The sequence below is a fragment of the Leptidea sinapis genome, chromosome 18 (assembly GCF_905404315.1).
Source record: "Leptidea sinapis chromosome 18, ilLepSina1.1, whole genome shotgun sequence".
NCBI classification, from domain to species: Eukaryota; Metazoa; Arthropoda; class Insecta; order Lepidoptera; family Pieridae; genus Leptidea; species Leptidea sinapis.
The window spans coordinates 1,662,016-1,685,103 of NC_066282.1; the positions used below are offsets into that span (position 1 = coordinate 1,662,016).

General features: G+C 39.0%; 1 protein-coding gene across 2 annotated transcripts in view; it reads left to right on the forward strand.

The window, feature by feature from the left end:
• LOC126969618 (myosin heavy chain, non-muscle) overlaps nucleotides 1–22,245 on the forward strand; it is a 72,735-nt gene extending 50,490 nt beyond the window's left edge. The window contains exons 7-29 of one of the 2 annotated variants that reach the window (XM_050815165.1): nucleotides 87–1,426; nucleotides 1,527–1,697; nucleotides 2,004–2,171; nucleotides 2,366–2,512; nucleotides 3,545–3,673; nucleotides 4,436–4,556; nucleotides 5,083–5,316; nucleotides 5,668–5,838; nucleotides 8,765–8,927; nucleotides 9,770–9,908; nucleotides 11,079–11,210; nucleotides 11,483–11,648; nucleotides 11,839–11,942; nucleotides 12,066–12,194; nucleotides 12,281–12,529; nucleotides 12,941–13,111; nucleotides 14,681–14,935; nucleotides 15,527–15,646; nucleotides 15,820–15,969; nucleotides 16,057–16,239; nucleotides 16,336–16,499; nucleotides 17,446–17,497; nucleotides 19,999–20,185. In XM_050815165.1, coding sequence (XP_050671122.1) covers nucleotides 87–1,426; nucleotides 1,527–1,697; nucleotides 2,004–2,171; nucleotides 2,366–2,512; nucleotides 3,545–3,673; nucleotides 4,436–4,556; nucleotides 5,083–5,316; nucleotides 5,668–5,838; nucleotides 8,765–8,927; nucleotides 9,770–9,908; nucleotides 11,079–11,210; nucleotides 11,483–11,648; nucleotides 11,839–11,942; nucleotides 12,066–12,194; nucleotides 12,281–12,529; nucleotides 12,941–13,111; nucleotides 14,681–14,935; nucleotides 15,527–15,646; nucleotides 15,820–15,969; nucleotides 16,057–16,239; nucleotides 16,336–16,499; nucleotides 17,446–17,473 — 4,634 coding nt within the window. In that variant the 3' untranslated portion in view covers nucleotides 17,474–17,497; nucleotides 19,999–20,185. Of the gene's footprint in view, nucleotides 1–86; nucleotides 1,427–1,526; nucleotides 1,698–2,003; nucleotides 2,172–2,365; nucleotides 2,513–3,544; nucleotides 3,674–4,435; nucleotides 4,557–5,082; nucleotides 5,317–5,667; nucleotides 5,839–8,764; nucleotides 8,928–9,769; nucleotides 9,909–11,078; nucleotides 11,211–11,482; nucleotides 11,649–11,838; nucleotides 11,943–12,065; nucleotides 12,195–12,280; nucleotides 12,530–12,940; nucleotides 13,112–14,680; nucleotides 14,936–15,526; nucleotides 15,647–15,819; nucleotides 15,970–16,056; nucleotides 16,240–16,335; nucleotides 16,500–17,445; nucleotides 17,498–19,998 lie in introns of both variants that reach the window. The other variant, XM_050815164.1, reaches the window with a different exon arrangement.
• Nucleotides 22,246–23,088: the final 843 nt, after the last annotated feature.

A 23,088-nucleotide genomic window follows, 5' to 3' on the forward strand; every position in this document is an offset into this window, starting at 1 on the left:
TGTTTTATTTTATATCTTATGTATATATTTACTCTAACGTCGATAACACATTGGACAGTTAACAATAATGTTGTCTTTCCTTACAGGTCTTTCTGTAACCGATATGACTAAAGCATTCCTAAAACCGAGAATAAAAGTGGGTCGTGACTTCGTAACAAAAGCGCAAACGAAAGAACAAGTAGAATTCTCAGTAGAAGCAATCAGTAAGGCGTGCTACGAACGACTCTTCAGATGGCTAGTTAATAGAATTAATAGGTCACTCGACAGAACAAAGCGACAGGGTGCATCATTCATTGGTATACTCGATATGGCTGGTTTTGAAATATTTGAATTGAACTCATTTGAACAACTATGTATTAACTACACAAACGAAAAGTTACAGCAACTCTTTAACCACACCATGTTTATATTGGAGCAGGAAGAGTATCAGAGGGAGGGAATCGAATGGAAATTTATTGACTTTGGTCTTGATTTACAACCAACCATAGACCTCATTGACAAACCCATGGGTATCATGGCCTTATTGGACGAAGAGTGTTGGTTCCCGAAGGCGACTGATAAAACATTTGTGGAAAAATTGGTATCCGCCCATTCGGTGCACCCCAAATTCATGAAGACCGATTTCCGAGGTGTTGCTGACTTTGCTATCATCCATTACGCGGGTAAAGTTGACTACTCAGCGTCACAGTGGTTGATGAAGAACATGGACCCTTTGAACGAAAATGTTGTATCCCTTCTACAGTCCTCGCAGGATCCTTTCGTTTGTCACATATGGAAGGACGCGGAGATTGTCGGTATGGCACAACAGGCGATGACGGACACTCAATTTGGTGCTAGAACAAGAAAGGGCATGTTTAGAACTGTCTCGCAACTGTACAAGGAACAGCTTACAAAATTGATGGCAACATTGCGAAACACAAACCCCAACTTCGTCAGATGTATTATTCCGAACCATGAGAAGAAAGCAGGTAAGATCGAGGCCCCCTTAGTTCTGGACCAACTACGGTGCAATGGTGTGCTCGAGGGAATAAGAATTTGCAGACAGGGCTTCCCCAACAGAATACCATTTCAAGAATTTAGACAGAGATATGAATTGCTCACTCCGAATATTATACCGAAAGGCTTTATGGATGGTAAGAAAGCTTGCGAACGAATGATTGAAGCTCTTGAGTTAGACCATAATCTGTATAGAGTCGGTCAATCTAAGATATTCTTCCGAGCTGGGGTCTTGGCTCATCTTGAAGAAGAGAGAGATTACAAGATCACAGACTTGATAGTAAACTTCCAAGCATTCTGCAGAGGCTACCTAGCTAGGAGGAATTACCAAAAGAGACTGCAGCAGCTGAACGCTATTCGCATTATCCAGAGAAATTGTGCTGCATACCTCAAGTTGCGGAACTGGCAATGGTGGAGGTTGTATATTAAGGTTAGTGCTTCTAAGCCAGACTGATTCGCTAGACTTCTCAAGTAAACGGTTCTGTGTATTGTTATGTGTTTCTGATATGGATAAAATAACACTATTTCAGGTGAAACCTCTTCTTGAAGTGACAAAACAAGAGGAGAAGTTAACGCAGAAGGAGGACGAGCTGCGCCATATACGCGAAAAACTAGAGACTCAACTCAAGCGCTGCTCAGAGTATGAAGCGATGTACCAGATGGTCAACGCCGAGAAGACACAGCTCAGTGAGCAGTTGCAGGTAAATACATTTTTATCATAATTATAGAGATGACTGTTTTGTTCATTTAAAAAATGTAGTTTTCAGAAAAAATATTTGACATAAGATAAGTACTTATCCCATATAATATCAAATGCTATAGTGCTATAGTTTGAAATTTACTTACTTCTGCATACTACTTCTATTGGTGTGTTCATAGATGTTCATGTTCATAAACATTAGCGTCTACTTAATTCATGAATGAAATTACATCTTTCCCAATGATAGCAGATATGTTTTTTTAATATGCCGATGTGTTGTTGAAAAATAATGTTTCTTAAATTTCAGGCAGAGATTGAACTTTGCGCGGAGGCGGAGGAGTCTCGGGCTCGCGCCGCCTCACGAAAGCAGGAGCTGGAGGAACTGCTGCATGATCTGGAAGGCAGGATCGAGGAGGAGGAGGAGCGCTCCAACCAGTTGCAGCAGGAGAAGAAGAGGCTGCAGCTCCACTTACAGGTATTTTGTGGTTATAAAAGAATTACATTGTGTTTTTTGTTTTATTAGAAAGGACTTAGGAATTATTGGTAATTGGAACAAAAAGAAGTGCTTACCTAATATATTTTTTTAATTTGATATAATCAATGCTTGTTTAGTATGAGCCTTTTTTAGTTGTTTATTTTGTATTGACATGATTATATCTGGTTATCCAGGACCTGGAGGAGCAACTCGAGGAGGAGGAGGGGGCTCGACAGAAGCTGCAGTTGGAGCGTGTGCAGTGCGACGCCAAAATCAAGAAGCTGGAGGAAGTCTTGGCACTCACCGACGACACCAACCAGAAACTCAGCAAGGAGAAGAAGGTACGAGACCCCTGGTATCAGTAGATCTCACAAATTATGTCTACCTGGTGTTTGCAGGAAAATTAAATCTGCCCCAAGGGCTGATGGAACAACAAAACGACATAAAATTAAACCATGTATTATTTAAAAAACTTGATAAAATTACACAAAAAATAGTCTTATAATATATATAAATTACGTGACACGTTGTTTGTCCTCGATGGACTCCTAAACTAATGAACAGATTTTAATGGGGATTACTTCATGGAGTGCAGTTTGGGCCAACTTGAGAGATAGGATAGTTTTTTAAATTAAATAAAAACAAAATTATTGTTTTTATTTAATTCTGAGCATTTTCATATTTATTCGCCTTTTAAACCTTCCCTGGACTTCCACAAAAAATTCAAAATTAGCCAAATCGGTCCAGTGGTTCTCGAGTTTTAGCGAGACTAACGAACAGAAATTCATTTATATATATATAGATTAAGTAAATGATTTACTTTTTTATGAAGTCACATGATATTATGTTATCACCGCAATCCCCACTTACACCAGAGGAACACAAGAGTGTTGCCCACCTTGTAGATCATCAAATAAAGCGTACATATTATGTATTTGAACCGAATACACGTTGGTATGAGCGAGAATCGAACTTGGGGCTCTGTGGTGAGAGTCAATGGTTCAACCTATTGCGCTATGAACACTTATTTTATTCTTCAAATTATTTATTCAACTACTCACAATAACAAAACAACATTTTTTTTATCCTATATTGTGACAAGATCTTGTTATCTGCTTAACTTCATGATGGACATGTCTAATAGGATTTGATTTTAAATCTGCAAGTCTATACAATAATATAACATTCAATCACTCTGTACTCAATGTGTACATTGAGTATACGTTCATCCATTTAACCTGGAAATGTTACAATTGTTAATCGGTTGGCCCTAGCTTGTACCAGATTACTACAGTTTTGACAGACTGACAAAGAACTTCTGAAGAACAAAACTATTTTTTAACTGTTTTATTATAACTATTGATATTTTATAGTTGTTGGAGGAGCGCGCTAACGATCTGTCGCAAGCTCTCGCGGAGGAAGAGGAGAAGGCAAAACACTTGGGCAAGCTGAAGAGCAAGCAGGAGTCCGCCATTGCCGAACTTGAGGAGAAATTGCTCAAGGTCAGTTCTCGTTTTCACGCTTCATAATGATGGTGTTTTGCTCTGTGTTTCATGCCAATATTATTTTCAATAATAGGTAAAATGAGTGACATTGACTTTTCACATCAAACAATTTATCGCTTTTACTGATTTTTGTTTAGGTTTCATTATTTTATTTATTTGAATTTGAGAAAAATCTAAGTACTCAGTAGTTTAATTATCTTATTTGGAGCATTATTCCTTTTAATGTATTAATTGAGTTATTCTCCTCATCAATTTTGTTTATTATTAGTATAATAGTATTTGTTAATATACAGTTTGTGTTTTTTTCTAACTGACTACTACTAACTAAATTTATCAGTTATATCCAAATGTTTTGACTTTTCCTTAGTGTTAATTTCCGCTAATATTTGTCTTTAAATAATTCGACCCGTGTTTCGTCTCTACACGAGGTATCCTCAGGACATGTTGACTCGCCAAACTGTGGCACGAGACTGACGAGGAGAAAAACTCAAATTCAAAACATTTGGATAATTATAGATTTCCGCAAAGTAACGTCTTCTTTAACAAATTTTCTTATCACATATACATAATAATTAATAAAAATACATTCATTTAATAGGAATGTTTTGACTGTTCATGACATGTGTAGCAGGAAACTGCTTTAGTTTTTTGCGTGAAGCATGCATTGAAGAAGTACATTTGTGAATGGAATGAGTGTTTGCATATTTACTTGGAAGGAGATTGGCGACATTATTGTTGGATGTGACATTGTGTGTGTAGGACCACCAGCAGAGGCAGGAGGTGGAGCGAGCCAAGCGGAAGATCGAGACGGAGCTGCAGGACGCGCGCGAGCAGCTGGCGGAGAAGAAGGCGCAGATAGAGGAGCTACACGTCGTGCTAGGTGAGACACACCAGCACTGATACTAACTGATGGACATATGTTTTCATGATAGACTATAGTTGTATCGTGATAATTGTGTAGAGATTTCATTTAATTGTGTGACTTCTATTAATGGGAGAATCTCCAACTTTATTATGGGTATTTAGTATGGGTGAAGCAGTTAACGTGTAAACATTAGTGTCTGTGTTTCGGTCTGAAGGACGTCGTTCCTAGTTAAATAACTGGGCAAATGAGACTTAGCATATTATGTATCAAGATGACGAGCGGAATTGCAGTGCTACTCAGAATTTTTGGGTTTTCCAGGAATCCTGAGCGGCACTGTATTGTAACGGGCAGGGCGTATCAATTACCATTAGCCGAACGTCCCGCTCGTCTCGTCCCTTATATTCATAAAAACTAAACTTGTATGTCTAAAATGTCAACAGCTAAAATTGTTGTAATTTTAGTTGTTGAAATTTTCTTTCAGTGCGGTTTTCGAGAACCGGTTTGAAAATATTTGATGTAATAATGAATCGTCTCCGTCCAGCCAAACGCGAGGAGGAGCTGGCGGCCGCCATCAGCCGCGCCGACGAGGAGGGCGCGCTGCGGGCGCTGGCGCAGAAGGCGGCGCGCGAGGCCGAGGCGGCGCTGGCCGAGGCCGGCGACGACCTGGACGCCGAGCGGGCCGCGCGCACCAAGGCCGAGAAGTTGCGTCGCGACCTCAACGAGGAGCTGGAGGCGCTCAAGAGCGAGCTGCTGGACTCGCTCGACACCACCGCCGGTCAGTGGCCCGTCACCTGGCCTTACCGCGTCTTGTCGACCACTCTGTCAAGAGTGAACGACTGACGAGAGAGCGACACATTGTATATGGGTAACGTGGAAAGTGATCGGAATACCCATGAATAGAACATTATCGAGAAAATAGAAGCGCTGATGAGCGATCTGTTGGACTCGATGTGTTGGTTACTAATAATTCTTGCCATGGCGAGGTGTTATACTTGAGACCACCCACATTGGAAACCAGGGGGAACGCGGAAAGTCTGCGTCGATCAGAAGTAGTTAATCCAGTCGCGATGACCGGCAACATTGGTTTGTTTACGTTTGATGATTAACGAGCGCTTTGGTGTTTCAGCTCAGCAGGAGTTGCGGTCGAAGCGGGAGCAGGAGGTGGCCGTGCTGAAGCGCAGCCTGGAGGAGGAGTCGGTGTCGCACGAGGCCACCATCGCCGAGCAGCGGCACAAGCACTCGCAGGAGCTGCAGCTGATCAACGAGCAACACGAGCAGCTCAAGAAGAGCAAAGCCGGTGAGTCAATAAACTGCTTTCTGCCTACTGTAAGGACTCACAGTATAACCCGAGATGTTTTATTTATTTATTTTTATATTGGTGTTTTTCTACAGCCAATGCAACACTTTAGAATTAAATATTTCAAAGTTAACAAAATATTATATTACCAATATTTTGTATTTATTCTAATTTTAGTGAACGAACTATATATTTATTTCAAATGCTGCATTTATTTAGTCATATGACACGCATTAACATCTTATGTAGTTAATTTTACTAGACGAAAGGTTATTAAACATCTAAACGGCTTTACTAACTCTGGCCATAGACACAGGTAGATACAATTAAAAAACAATGATGTAACATTTGAATTTAGAATCCGCCATTCTTATTAGAGAATATTCATTGTGATTTTTCATTTTCGCGCCGATCTGTATTAAACAATATGGCCATATTAGAATAGAGCAATGTGGTTCAGACGGAGTTTAGCATGACACAAAGTAAGTTGGAGACCAATGCAACTTTTTAACTCTTCATCTTGTTAGTGTTAATCTAATGTTTGTGTACCGGATACTGGATATTGATAGGTAGATGAAACCTTTGTTTAAAACTAAAAGACATTGACCTTCACATAGTTTTTGTAATGAAAAGGGCCTCAAAGCAGGGAAGAAAATTCTAAGAAATCCTGTCCGAAAGCAAAAGAATTTATACATGCAAATGAACACCCAGAATCATGTTATTTTAAGAAATGGCTTAGGACTTTTAGCTTAGAAGAGACACTCTGATTATTATTTTACCGATGATTTGATATGAAGATGGTGGTAAAATCTAAATAATTTATTAAGTGGTTCACACAGGAGGTCGCAGATTATTTTATTTACTGATGAGAAAACTTTTATTATTGAGCAACATTTTAACAGCCACCGAGCTTATTACAGTGTCTATAGAAGCTTCTCAGTTTGTCACTACAGTACCACATGGGTATTATGACTGGGTCATAATTTGTGGGTGGTAAATGGTGTCAAAACATCAGGATTAGTGAGAAATTTGTGAAACCTCTTAACAACACAGTATTTCATAACCAAGAATAGTTATTTTAGCAAGACATATGACCCCAGCGTTAAGCTTGATATATACAAATGTGGCTGACATGAATTCTTCAGAGCAAAAGACTGGCTGTCATCTAGCCCTAATCTTAATCCGTAGGGTTATGATTTATGTTCAGTTTCAGACAGTGAGTATGACATACTCAGAAGGCTATGATAGTTTAGAGTCCCTAAAACATTCCACAAGATTGGTATTGGAAAAGTGTGTGTTTCAATTGAAAACTGGCCTCAATGATAACAAGATCTTCATATTTTTAATGCTATAAGATATCGTATGTTCTAACGAACACTACATTAAAGTACATTTTAGGCCTTAGAACTATTATGAGTGCTTAAGAAGTGAAAACATCAAGGAGAGATTGATAATATGAAATACAAACTATTTTATTTTTTATTTTTTAATTTAAAGTAATAAATGTAAAATATAATTGTAACTCATAAATGTGTATAAATTGATCTGACTGATCGTGCTCCCGTTTGTGGCACAGTCCAATTCAGTGACCACAAGATAAAGTACTCAGCACGCCTGAAGAAGTTTTCAATTCAAAAATATATTTTCCTTGTAACAATACTTATGGCAAGACTAGGCGTATATTTTATATATGTATAAAACCTCTAATCCTCATCAATACTGGCTGGAATGCGACATTTCCCATTTCAAACTCAGCAGTCAGTCAAAACGTCAGAATGTAATAAATCAAAATCAGAGTTTTATGTCAGTCGCATACAGAACATTTTGTAAAAGTTTATTATAAATTTTGAATGTAATATTTATTTTTGATATCAAATGGCTACCAAGGAGCGGAGGCTTAAGAACGTGAAGTTCGGTGTGTCGAAGGACGATAGTTACGAGGGCAGTGACCGCCAGCACTATGAAGGTAGCGCGTTCAGTTCCGCGCGGCAATACTGGCGCCTCATGTGCGAGGACCCGCCCGAGACCGGCGACATGGCCGCCCACTGCAAGTGTTGGTGTATCTTGTGTATCCTTAGTCCTTACTATAGTAATTTGCGAGAGCATGACATTTAAATATGTTTATTCAAAATAGGATATGAAATGACTTACTGAAAGTCAAAAAACTACCACACATTTATGCCTCAGACCAGAAAAGAACAGCCGCAAGAAACTCCGGACTTCTTTAATTGAATTTCGATACAATTAAAATTAATAAACGAATTGTAGGCGTTTCCCTTTCTTTTCTCCACATAAAAATGACCCAAACCTTAAAAATGTCATAAGTTCAGGTTAGGTAATAAAACGTTTTTTCTCTTGAACGGTGCATTACGGTATCGTTATAATCGTGGACTAAAGCTATATCAACTACAATATTTTTTACCTCCTAATTCGTGCTACGGGATACTAAGTCCAACCCCAATAAATTTTACATCGTCCAACAAAAGATTTACAAACTCGACTTTAATAATGGTTTTTTTTAAAGCTGAAGGAGAGACTTGCATGTATATATTACATGAATATTGTTCAGGTATTAATATTATATTGTTATATGTATATATATTGTTATATAAAGGATATTAATATTGGTCCGGGCTTACCGCATAAAAGGTGGACCGATGAGATTAGAGAGATTGGCGGAACTAACTGGCTCGAAAAAGGAAAAAATAGAAGGAATGGAGGAGGCCTTTACCCAACTGGGATCCATTTGAGAATTATGAAGAAAACTAACATAGTGCATGCATTATTACTTACTAACATAAAAGTTAGTAATAAAATAATCATGTATGTCGACTAACCGTATTAACATACTAACAGTAAAATGTAGAAAATCAAATGGAAAATCATTAATAAAGGCTTTATTATATTATGTGCAATGTTGTTGTAGCGCTGGAGAAGGCGAAGCAGACGCTGGAGGCGGAGAACGCGGACCTGGCCACGGAGCTGAAGAGTGCGAGTGCGGCGCGCGCCGACGGCGAGCGGCGCCGCAAGCAGCTGGAGGCGCAGCTGCAGGACACCAGCGTCAAGCTGCAGGAGGTGGAGCGGGCCAGGTACTGCATGACTAGCTTAAAGGAAACCATACCATGATCATGCTACGAATATGTCACCACTATCGTTCAACGAAATGGGAACGAATGCAAATGACAATTAAGACTTTTTTTTTAATTGTGAAAAAACAAAGCAATGAAATAGCAGGCCAATAGTTTCTATACAGTCAGCCAAATCAATGACTTAAATTTATTTAAATTGATAATAATTTTTATTGCGTTGCTTACTTATTTACATTTTACGTATATGTTGAAGAAGTTTTAAATTTTAGAGGTCCGTCTTTCTAAAATAATTGCGAGTTGTGTGTCTGTCCATCTGTCGTAACACTTTTTTGAGCTATCATCAAATAATTATCATGTCTGACTTTCCTGTTGCTTTCTTTATGAGGTTCTTTAACCATTGACTTTTCCATTATAAAACTTCTATCCACAATTTTTTTTTTAATAGGAAAACAATCAGTATTACATGACATAAATAGGTTAAAAAAGTATACATCTATTTACCATTGATAGTTTTCGCATTATTAGTCAATCACAAAGACATATTTAACTTCATAACAATATTTTTTTGTTAATATTTTTCTGTACTACAACATTTTATATAAAATACTTATTTGAATTTCATGTTGTTTACTACATCGTCATACCAAACAGATTTCAACATACAATTAGGTTCAACCCGTTTTATGAATTATAGCACAACTAATAGATTTTTATTTTATTTCGAAATAGTTAAGAATCGATGAAGAAAGTCTGTACTTGTTTCATTTAATGTCTCTTACACATAGAATTTGATTTGATAGTTATTAATTATGTAAACATCTTATTTGTGTCGCTGTGTGCAGGGTGGAAGTGTCGGAGAAGTGCGTCCGGCTGCAGAGCGAGGCGGAGCAGGCCATGCAGCAACTGGAGCAGGCCGAGCTGAAGGCGTCCGCCGCTGCCAAGCTGGCCGCCACTGCCACCGCGCACCACGCCGAGGCACAGGTACCCCACAACATTGCTGGCCACTCGGACTGCTAGAACTCCATGTCACCTTCATCAGCCAGAAGACGTCCACTGCTGGATAAAGGCCTCCCCCAAAGATCTCCACGTCGATCGCTCCTGCGCTGCCTTCATCCAATGTATTCCGGCGATCTTAACCAGATGGTCGGTCCATCTTGGGAAAAGGGGCTACCAACACTTCGTCTTCCGGCAGGTGGTCGACATTCAAGAACTTTACTGCCCCACCGACCATCTGTCCGTTGAACTATATGCCCTGCCCACTGCCACTTCAGTTTCGGAATCATTTGGGCTATATGTTTGACTTTAGTTCTCCTACAAATCTCCTCATTTCTGATTCTATCTCCCAGTGAAACTCTAAGCGAACATGAGCTTTCTCATCAAGACCATACTTAGCGACCATGCCTGCGTACACCATGTTATGTAATGTAATATAATATTAACTAAATAAAGCTCTTTGGCTCAAGCTAGTTGGGCACTACTAACAACTTCTTTTTCTAATGGCAAATAGTAGAATTTCAAGCACTATTTGCAGTTGGGTTCGGAGACTTAACATCTCGTCTCAAGTTACAATTTCAATTTTTGTTTTTTCCAAAATCCTGAGTGTATCACTAGGTATGTTCAGAAATAAGATAAAGTATTGAAATTTAAGCTGCGTGTTTAAATTTCACCGGGTTGTTACTACACTAAATATAATAATTATTTAAGATAAAATGTTAGGGTGTAGCCAACACAACCTTCTTGACAGTATGGTTCTCAAAGAACACTGTTGCATTTATTACTATGTAACAAACTTTCTTCCGCAGTATTTCCAAATCGATTTTATTTAACACTAATGTGGACCACAATGTGTGGAGATGAGATTCACCTGATGATAATTATTGCTTGCCCTGTCCTGCTCATTCCAAATCAGTACCGCTTAGGTTTCTTGATTGAACTCAATATTCTGAGTATCACCACAATTGCGCTCTCTCATCACCTTGCGACATTAGATGTTTAGTCTCATTAGCCTAGTAAACGAAACAATAATGCTTGCACATTACTATTGAACGGGAGAAGAAGGCTCCGCTGTGGTACCCGCCTATTCTGGATTCCAATGCAGACTCCTATAAAGATTGATCATAAAGGGAATTAATTGACTCCATTTTTTTCCAGGCTCTTCTAGAAGAAGAAACGAAACAGAAGTTGGCTCTGCAGACTAAGCTGAGGAATGTTGAGCAACAACTAGAGCAGGCTAGAGACTCGCTGGAAGAAGAGGAGGAGGCCAAGAGGAACTTAGAGAAACAGGTGAGCCATCGAGATAACAAACAAAGCTGCTATTGACACAATTTAGTAGCCAGTTTATTTGACAATTAGTTACTACTCACTTATGAAACTTACAATGAATAGAATGAAAATTTGTTCTTCTATTATTTGATGATTGATTAAAACTTCTTGATATTATGTGTACTAACTAATTCGAAGTTTCCTTCGAATTTTATGATAAATATATTGTGCTGGAAGGTTTGTAATACATAAATTAAAAGATTGAAGATAAAGCACGGTATTGTATGTACCAGGTGGTTCTGATGACGCAGCAAGTGGCGGAGGCGAAGAAGAAGGCGGAAGAGGAAGCGGAGGCGGTGGCGGCGCTCGACGAGCAGCGCAAGAAGCTCGCCAAGGACATCGAGTCACTGCACAGACACATTGACGAGCTGCGGCAGGCGAACGACAAGCTCGACAAGAGTGAGTCGTCTGACATTGTATTGTTAATTATGTTACATAAAGTGTTACAGAAATGTTGACGAAACCTGCACTAATGGTGCAATTTATCATTACAAATTCAAATTGTTGATGTCACAAAAGAGTAAACCTTTTTAAAATTTAATTATTAATTTTTTAATCTAGTTAAAAGTGATTCAATTAATTATTACAGGTAAAAAGAAGATTCAAGCTGAGCTAGAAGATACAAATATTGAACTTGAGACACAGCGTGCTAAAGTGATGGAGCTAGAGAAGAAACAAAAGAGTTTTGACAAGGTAATGTTTTATTTCAATTTAAAAAGGGATTACCAAACCAAAGCTCCAACTAAAGTAGATAACTGTTTCAATTTACTATTCCAATGCAAAATTATCACCATGAATTATTTGTTCTTGTGTCAGGTTGTTGCTGAAGAACGGGCAGTGGCCGAACGAAATGCGGCTGAGAGAGATGCTGCAGAGAGAGACGCGAGGGATAAGGAGAGTCGCGTCTTGAGTCTCACTCGCGAACTAGATGAGGCGGCTGAGAAGGTGCTGTAATAGAGAACTTATTAAATTGTGATTGTTTAATGAATGTTGAATGGGTATAATTATTTTTGTAATTTGTTTGGGAGCAGATCGAGGAGCTGGAGCGCTCCAAGCGCGTACTGCAGTCGGAGTTGGACGAGCTGGCCAATACGCAGGGCACGGCCGACAAGAACGTGCACGAGCTGGAGAAGGCCAAGCGGGCGCTCGAGTCGCAGCTGGCCGAGCTGAAGGCGCAGAACGAGGAGATCGAGGACGACCTGCAGCTCACTGAGGACGCCAAGCTGCGGCTCGAAGTGAACATGCAGGCCATGCGCGCGCAGTTCGAGCGGGACCTGCAGGTAGTGGCACTTCATAGTAGGAACAATATGTGCGTATGGCCTAGGGTGAAGTATCATGGGTTTGCCATCCCCATACATGCGAAAGGGACAAACAATCCTCCTATGTAATAAGCTATACAAATTAAAAAGCAGCAGAACGTGGTGGACAAGCTTGACTTTTTATTCCTAAAATGATAATTTGATTTACTACTTACTACTGACTTGCTTGAATACAGACTATGGTGACAATAATTAACATTTTTACTTATTATTTCAATGTTGTGGAATTCTTTATTACGAATTAATATGCTACTACTCTTATTCTAATGTCCCTTATTCTTTTTTGACTAAAAATTAAGCTTACATATTATGTAGAGGTAATAATTTTGCCATTATTATATTATTAAAGTTGATATGTTTGTGGTTTTGTAGGCTAAAGAAGAGCAGGGCGAGGAGAAACGTCGCGGTATCGTGAAGCAACTGCGGGACCTGGAGGCGGAGCTGGAGGAAGAACGTAAGCAGCGCGCCGCCGGCCTCACGCTGAGGAAGAAGTTGGAGGCGGACCTGAAGGACGCCGAGCAAGCCTTGCATCTAGCCAACAAGGTACTTGATATAATTCCGACATTATCACTTGGCGTTGCGTAGAGATGTCGCTTCATTGTGTGTCTTCTACCGCATTTATCACGGGGAGTGTTCCGAAGAGCTGTTCAACCTGATTCCTGCCGCCGAATTTCACCTTCGCACGACACGCCACAAGTTACGATATCATCCCCACCATCTGGATGTGTGGCGGTCCTCCACAGTGCGGTTTTCAAGGAGCTTTCTTCCACGTACCACGAAGCTGTGGAATGAGCTTCCTTGTGCGGTGTTTCCGGGACGATACGACATGGGTACCTTCAAGAAAAGCGCGTACACCTTCCTTAAAGGCCGGCAACGCTCTTGTGATTCCTCTGGTGTTGCAGGAGAGTGTGGGCGGCTGTGATCACTTAACACCAGGTGACCCGTACGCTCGTTTGTCCTCCTATTCCATAAAAAAAAAAAACGAAGATCAGAATAGTTATTCATATTACCAGAGATGTAAATGCAATTTAGTATGTATTGTTTTGTTTTTTTATCTTTCTAATTTATATTTTTAATTATTTCAAAACTATACTGGCAGCAAGGCAAACTGGTATGAACTGTGTTTCACCTGTCAGTGACTTATAATTACCTACACAGTTTTAGAGCCATTATGCAAATATTATGCGTTTGAAGGACAAATTAGGGCTCAATGATTTTTGATGTTTTATTTCAAGCTGCTTAAGATTCCTTTTTTTTTGGAATAGATTAGGTTTAACATGAAGAAATAATAGAACACGTGGATATGACCTGCTATTTATTGGAATTATAATCTTAATATTGTAAACCCGTTTTAAAAAATTCATGTTAATCAAATTGAAAGGTCAAAATAAATTAACAAAGGGCTTTATTTGTATTATACTATAATGATATCTTATTATATACATTAAGAGTCATATCAGCAAGTAGGTTTAACATTGAATAATCTTAAACAACGAGGGCTCTATATTGATGCTGTAAATAAAGCTCCATAAAACAGTTAATCATATGCGTGTGCTTGTTTTTCGTTGTCGAGGCAGAGGTATTTATTTCACATATGCTATTCAACAACAATAATAATATATTATTATTATTAAGAGTGCTCATGAAAGCGGCAACGCTCCTGTCTTTCTTCAGAGAGTTGCAGGAAAATTGTTGGCGGGGATATGACTTAGTATCAGGTGTCCATCCTCCTTTTCTATAAAAAACGTGGATTCTAAATAGGTACGAAGGTTTTTCGTCGCGTAGATTGTTGTTCGTCAAACAGATTTTTATTTATTTTAGATATTTATCCTCAATAACAATGTCTTAACAAAGCTTCCTGTTCCAGTGTAGTGAAGTAAGAAAAAAGACAAATAAAAGCGTTTTACTCAATGAAAAACAATTTATTCAAAATTTATGGATTTATTAAATTAAATATGTGTATGTTATCATTTTGTTCGCCATCAGACTTGTCGTTAATTAAATATACTTTAGGCTTTTAGGTCTCTGTTATACTATGTAGCATAATGACTTTGTGAGACAGTTTGTTTTTTTTTTAAACATTTTGTTCTGAAAATGATCTGTCTCGTTCAGGTGAAAGAAGATGCAGTGAAGCAAGCGAAGAAACTGGGCGCCCAGCTGAAGGAGGCGCTGCGGGAGGCCGAGGAGGCGCGCGCCGGGCGCGAGGAGAGCGCCAGCGCGGCGCGGGACGCCGAGCGCCGCGTCAAGGCGCTGGAGGCCGAGGCGCTGCAGCACGCCGAGGAGCTGGCGGCCGGCGAGCGCGCGCGGAGACACGCCGAGTGCGAGCGGGACGACCGCGACGACGAGCTCACCGCGGCTGCTGCCAAGGTGCCGCTACCACAGACGTAGTCAACTTGAATAATCGGAAATACATCATCATCAGGCCTCCTCCAAACATTTCCATGACGATCGCTCCTGCGCCGCCCTCATCCAACGTATTTCGGCGATCTTGACCAGATCGTCGGTCCATCTTGTGGGGGGCATACAAATATTGCGTCTTCCGTTTCGTGGTCGTCATGTCGACGAGGACTTTACTGCCGCAACGGACTTCTGTCCGTCGAACTATTTGCCCCGCCCACTGCCACTTCAGTCTCCTACGGATCTCCTCATTTCTGACTCGCAGGAAAACTCCGAGCATAGCCCTCTCCGTTGCCCTTTGAGCGACCATGAGATTTCTCATAAGGCCCATAGTTAGCGACCACGTCTGCGTAACGTAACTCATCACTAGCAACACACACTGGTTGAAAACCTTCGTCTTCAATATAATAATACAACCACATAAAAAAATTATGATGGTAACTCAACGTATGCAATAAGCAAATAATACTAGTTCAACCCAATGTAAAGATTTTTTTTAAATATTTTATTTAAGAACGTCTAATATTGTACTATGTAGTGATACAACTACGTTTTTCACAGGTTACACTGCTAGTTGACGAGAAGAAACGTCTAGAGGCGAGAATAGCCGCGCTTGAGGAAGATCTCGACGAGGAACAATCCAACAACGAAATACTCAACGACAGGCTCAGAAAATCACAGGTAGCTTTATGTTTATATATGTTCATAAAGAATTAATGTTAACGTATTTGTTAAGTTATTATTGATTTAAAAGAAATATTATCTTAGATGTATATTATCTCTGTTTTACTTATTCGGCCGACTGCGCTAAAAATCTGGTGTATAATAGTATAATATTTCACTACGTTTGACAGAACCAAATAGAACAACTGACAATAGAGCTGAGCACCGAGAAGAGTACGACACAGAAACTGGAGACCAGCAAGTTGGTGCTGGAGCGACAGAACAAGGAGCTGAAGGGCAAACTGGCCGAGTTGGAGACTGCCGGACGCGCCAAGACTAAGGTAACGTCCCTGTCATACAATTATGATTCAATTAAACATTAAGTCGCAAAAGAAAAACACACTAAGAGAATGTTATTTGTGTGTCAGGGTGTGATCACGTCGCTGGAGCTGAAGGTGTCGAACCTGGAGGAGCAGCTGGAGGCAGAGAGCCGCGAGCGTCTGGCGCAGCAGAAGGCGTCGCGGAAGCTGGACAAAAAGATGAAGGAGCTGGCGCTGCAGCTGGACGAGGAGAGGAGGCACGCCGACCAGTACAAGGAGCAGATCGAAAAGGTATATACACATCTAACGATAGTGTGTATTTACTTTTATTTGGACCAGCACTTGCTCTTATAGAGTATACAATATGGTGTTGCTGTCAATTTGTAGATGAACAACCGCGTGAAGGCGTTGAAGCGTCAGCTGGACGAGTCGGAGGAGGAGGTGCAGCGCGAGAAGGTGGGCAAGCGGAAGGCGCAGCGCGAGCTCGAGGACCTGCTGGAGACACACGAGAGTCTGGCGCGGGAGTGCACCAACATGCGGAACAAGCTGCGGTCAGCCATTTGAAATAACTTTAATGTTGTAATAGATAGTATGAATGAATTTAAAGACTCTACACTAAAGGTCTGCTTAAACACAGAGCTGATTTCAGGTCTTCAAAAAGATACTTATAGAAACAAATAAAAATAATTTATAGAAAATATTATTCCTGAAAACACTGTCAAATGTTGTCAGCATTATATCATATGTTTAGCCATCAGATTCATATTATCTTATCAAATAACTTTCTAGATAGCTTGCAATACTTTTACCTTTTTGAACCACACCAAAAGGTTGAACCCTACACTCGGTTCATATGGCAAACTTTATATATTATACAGTTATTTTTTTTTGGTTTTGAAGCCTGCGAATATGTTTTGTTAATTTTTTTGTTGGCTGTATGTGGTTGTAATACAGTGTTAGTTGAGTACACTCATTACTGTCTTAGCTTCTAACATCTACAGACTCTTGTTAACTTGGTTTATAAACATTTATTTATGATAGTTCAAAACTGTCTAAATTGTTATAGATACCGCTTATTTATATAATAATAATATTGAGAAATAAACATCCTATAAATTCATATTCATCATATAAATGTTTGCACCTACCGGGTTCAAACCCAGGACCTCAGTGGACATGTTTGTTCTTCATTAGGTCATATTATATTATGGGGCTTCATTAAGATCACTTGTTAATACTTGATGGTTGGTATTTGCATGACATACTTCCAGCAGATACTGAATGCTGAGCAACTCTTGGAAACACTCCCTGGCTGTGAAGGCCGCTTTGTGATGTGTCACAGTAACAAGGGGCCATGTTCATCACAGCACATGTTATGTCTCGTTCTCTAATAATCTTCCCTTGTAGCTCTACTCCTTTATTTCCAACATGTGTGGTCTGTGTATTGCATATCATTGTGTTGAAATTGTGTGTATATATGAGTGTGTATGTGTGTAGGCCAACCATATCGGAGGATAGTGAGTAGTCCCGGCGACCCTCCCCCGGCGAGGTAACGCTCCGACTCACATTCGCATCTTGCTGCCAACTTGTGCTAACTCGAGTCGTATTCGCAAATAGTTTCCCACGTTATAGGAACCGCCATGGATCTTTAGCAGTTACTCTGAGTACGCAGAAGTCAAACCAGTGGGAGGCTCCTTTGCACAGGAAACCGGCATATGGGTACCACAACGGCGCCTATTTCTGCCGTGAAGCAGTAATGTTTAAACATTGCTGTGTTTCAGTCTGAAGGGCGTCGTAGCTAGCGAAATTACTGGGAAAATGAGACTTAACATCTTATGTCTCAAGGTGACGAGCGCAATTGTAGTGCCGCTCAGAATTTATGGGTTTTTCAAGAATCCTGAGCGGCACTGCATTGTTATGGGTAGGGCATTTCAATTACCATCAGCTGAACGTCCTGCTCGTCTCGTCCCTTATTTTCATTAAAAAAAATTAACTTAGTGCCGCAGAGGGTTAGGATGGACGCTTAATATACGCATTAGTTTAGCTCACTACTCCAGATCCATGACGGTGCCATTAAGTCTGCCCATTACACCACGACTGTACTAGTGACTTATCTAGCAATATTATCTGTATTGCTTAAAATAATAAATTCTCATAACTCAATATATGTGACCACCGCCATAGAAATTGTTTATCATTATCGTGAACAGTTTTACTATAGTAAGAATATTACAGAGTCATGTTTCATGCAAAATACATCCAGGGCACGGTTGAAGTATAAAACGTACAGTGTAAGAGGCAGACTCGTTAGGGCATACTGTAGTGTCAATATTAAAATGATTTAAATAAGCATATTGTCGCCGCCTCCGCTTACGTCATCAACCGTTGGTTCTCGTTAATAATAATTATAATATTACATGCTATTTCTATTCTTTTATTTTCAATCGAATCTGACCAATATTGACACTGCTGTATCTTGTGAATACGAGGAACTATTAACTATCGTATTAATAATTATAAAATATCAATGAGAATGAAGGTCACGCCTCTTCATCTGCAACAGTGAAAAAGGTCTGTTTTCGTCCTATGGAATGACTGAAGCTTGTATTAATATAACATTATGTTGTATGTCTACAATCATAATTCATCAACAAATAACCTAATATGCTGGAGAAACTACAAAAAGTATTTTTGCGTTACCTGTATAAACAAAAACTGGGTTACTACCCGTACTTGTACCCGGTGTATCTCGTCTGTTGCCTCGGATACAACACTCTAGAAACCAGACGGGCTCTCGACCAGGCAACTACCTTGCTTAAAGTTAGCCGGGGCTTTATTTTTGCACCTGATATTCATAATGAGATGATTCGATTGTATACACCTGACAATTATATTCGTAGTAGAAATCACCGTCTGCTGGCGGTACCCGCGTGTCGGTCGGTATCACGCAATGATTGTGATCTATTTACTAATAGACTTGAGGTGTTGGTGCAGTTGCTGCTCCTACTTTGTGGGTCCTCGCATAATAGCGTCTCGCAATAGTATAATGTACCTGATTAATGAAATTGGTGTTGTAACCGTTTTGATCAAATAAAATAAATAAATCATAATTGGCGCGTAAATTCGTAACGCTGACGTTAATTGTTCGAATAGACCATTTGTGTCATACTTAAGCACCATAAGCCTCTTGTAACTAATATGTCTAGTGAATTATAACAAATGGACGAGACTTAATTGCATTTGAATATGTATTATAAGTTGTATAATAAAAAAAACCGATTGCGGAGTACGTTATGATGTAAAGTCGACAAAAACGCGTACTTTGATCTTTTTTCTTACAATATTTTTTAAGCTAGAAAAGAAATGTAATTACTCTGGTAATTTTTTCTATATTTCTTCAGCAATTTTAGAAAATAACGATTGTCATGTCCACTACACTATCACATCAATTTATTGCTTAAGTGTTTCATATCTCATTAAATAAAATATGTTGCTGAATATCTGTTGTAACCATTATTAATTTTAACATGCTAAACTGTGTTAATTATTACTCAGCAAATTTAATTCATGCAATAACAATTTTTGCTATGTGTTAAGGTAATTGTTGGCGCTCAGGCTTCTGGGACGTCACAACGGATCAACGAGATCTCGTTGATACTAGTGCGGGGACCAAATAACTAACTATACAATATATAATAGAATAGGATGTCTATTTAATGATTTTAAACTATTGAATCTATTTATTTAATTAATCTACCCAACGAGTAATTCAAATTATTATAAACTCTTAATATTTCTCTTGCTAGTTACTGGTAGATTATTGTAAATGAGGTGATTAGATTACATCTGCTAATACGATTAAAAATATAATTAAAATAAAATTGTATTTCTTTGTTTGGCAGAACTTTTGACAATCCCGTTATTGTTCAACATAGTCGAGACTTTTAATGAATACTTATTATTACGTAGTAGCATTTAGATACATATATTTGATGTCCCTGCACTGAGTGTTACCGGGGTCCGTACTGAGATCGAGTGTGTCGTTCGCAGGCGGCAGGGCGGCCCCATGGGGCTGTCGGGCGCCTCGTCGTGTTCGTCGCGAGTGAAGCGATCGTCGCTGGCGCCCGGCCACGCCTCCGGAGACGAGTCCTTGGACGACGTCAACGACACCGCCAACTCGCTCGAGTGACGACTACTGACATTAATATAATAATAACCATTATTACCAACTACCTACGTGCTCTGTTTCAAATATAAATACTGCAAATTTACAACTACCGACAATTATTGCTTTGTTGAAGGTATGACATGGTCATGAGTGAATTTGGCTAATTAAGTTTCTTTTGTCTATTGAAAACATATTCCATAGACAAAATAATTGTTATTGTTAATTGTTTTTAATTTTCCACTGTGTATTGACGATACTTAAGAACTCAGCATGCAGATTGTAAACGCTATTCCAAAATTATGTGGCGGAATCATTGCCATCTAAAAAATTGTAAAAAATCTCACCCATTTTAACTTAATTTAAAAAGAACTTGAAAGTATGTAGTTCGCTAGATCAGAGGAAGTTGGCTACTGTGAAATATTATGTAATTATGGTTATTATTGCACGTCAGATTAATGTAAGTTATATCGTCTAAGTATCTACTATTGGTATTGCCATCTCTATATAATGTGTCACCGCTGATCGCATAGGCGTGTTGCTATGGATACCACCTATATATTGTAAAATTAATTCAAGGTCTTATAATATGGCACTACCCATGTTCAATAGACAGAAACGCTCACAAGGCAGTCGATAAATTAATATTTACAGCGAATTTTTTTTTATAACTAATAAGAATATTATAAATATTATAATATTCATAAAGCAATAGCAATTGTATATACATAATTAGGTTATAATATTATTTGTAACGAAAATTATTATAATGAAATTTTTTATGCTCATGAAATGTATTTGACATCGTCCACTGGTGCTCAATTTTGAAGGTTTTATAATAGACACAAGCCGATTTACAACATGACAATCAGTGTTGCCATATTTTGGTAGAATTATTTTCAGGTGATTGGACTAGCCCAAGCCAGTATTAAAAATGAGACATTCCCTAAAGTATCAAGTTGGCTCGAGTGGTGTAAACTGCCCGGGCCCTATTGGTTGATGTGTGATATAAAGTGTAATCATAGTTATTTCGAGAAGTATTAATTACGACAAAAGTAGTTTTTCGGAGCGCCCATCCGTTGCGCTTACAAGACTGGTGTTGCGACAATATTTTTTTATCTAAAATCTTTCAAACCACCCGAAGTTTCCTCGTTTGCTATTGATGGTAAAGCGAAGGTTTAATCAAAGCGACTGCTTTTCATGTAAATAAATATCAGTGGTATTCACTGAGCGCTTAGTTGCCATAAAAATAGCCTAGTTGTAAGGAGCCGATATTTAGACGCGCTCACGCTCGGCGTTGTTTTTGTACTTACTAGATGTTAACTCTGCGTCTTTTTTAGACCACGGCCAAGTCTACAGTGTATCGTCTGTGGCCGATTTAAAAAAAAACAAACAACAGAAGTTTCTTTCAACTGTATGACAGTTGAAAGTAGTTATTCTTTCCAAAATCTGTCTATTCAAATACTGCTGAGTCTATTTGAAAAATAAATGGCCTTTGTGTTCACATGAACATAGTTATCTTGGCTGATGGCTCTGAACTATTATCGTTTGGCAAATATTATTGTTATCGCGATGTAAATAATTTTTCGCGGTTATTGTCGCGCCCTCTAATAACCCGTGACGCTTGATCGATGATTCCCCAACGAAGCGATTATTGTTTTCTTTAGATTGTCCCGCGCATTTATGACACGTCATTGGGGATTTATATGTTTTGTGTCGTAAAATGCTTGTCACGCGGTCACAGATTGCGGTTGCTGCATGCGCTAGGACACGCGGGCGATGTACACTTACTTATGTAAGATATGGCTTACGTGGGCTTAGGTTCTCGATGTGGACGCCACTAGACCGTCACAGACGGACAAGACCACTATTTTATATTTGTAACTCTTTGTATTGCATTTTATGCGTTATTTAAACAGTCTTTAATTTTAATGGCCTCCCCTTTTTTATAATATTTTTTCTGAATTATATAAAAAATTAAATGTAAGTAAACCATTGAAGCATAAAATTATTATACATAGGTATATATAATATTTAATTATTAACGATATTGATAATTGTAAAATTGGCTCTAGGTTGTAACAAGTTATCGGTTGGTATGCCAATTAAACAATTTTTCATGATTTTTAAAATACTTGTTTTATTTAATTCTTATCTACCACTGGTTACTCAGAATGGAAACATATAAATAGATCGATATAGAGATAGCTGTGCTCATGGAATGAGAAAATCTGATAATAATTTAAAATTAAAGATATAATTAATGCTGCAGTTTTGGCCGTCCTCTCTTGAAACACTGGACAATGCCTAAAGAATTCTGAAGAGAATGAAACAGGTGGAAATCTGAACGTGCAAGGTCTTTATGGTGGATGCATATTAACACCTCTCAGTCAAACTATGTTCATTTTTGTTGAGTGGATAAAGATGTGTGCGGTCTAGCATTATCATGATGAAAGTGTTAACTTTCATTGATCTTTCGACCTTTTTATTGATCAGTTCTTGCAACTCTCAATATCTGCTCGGCGATAAAAGCTGTAAAATACCGTTCCCGTCCCATGATACACTCAGCATCACCTTATTGCGAGTTAACCACAGCCTGTGAAGCCCGGTCGACCTTTGACCTCGACGTAATTCAAAATTATTTTATTCAATAGGATCAATGTAATTAATCCCTTTGAATCACGTCAGGCCAAATTTACCAACGAATGCTACGTAAGTAGCCACAAAAATCTCAGTGTTTTTTATGGAAAAAGGAGGACAAACGAGCGTACGGGTCACCTGGTGTTAAGAGATCACCGCCGCTCAAATTCTCATGCAACACCAGAGGAATCGCAGCAGCGTTGCTGGCCTTTAAGGAATGTGTATGCGCTTTTTTTAAAGGTATCCATGTTGTATCGTCCTGGAAACACCGCACAAGGAAGCTCATTCCACAGCTTTGTAGTACGGGGAAGAAAACTCCTTGAAAACCGCACTGT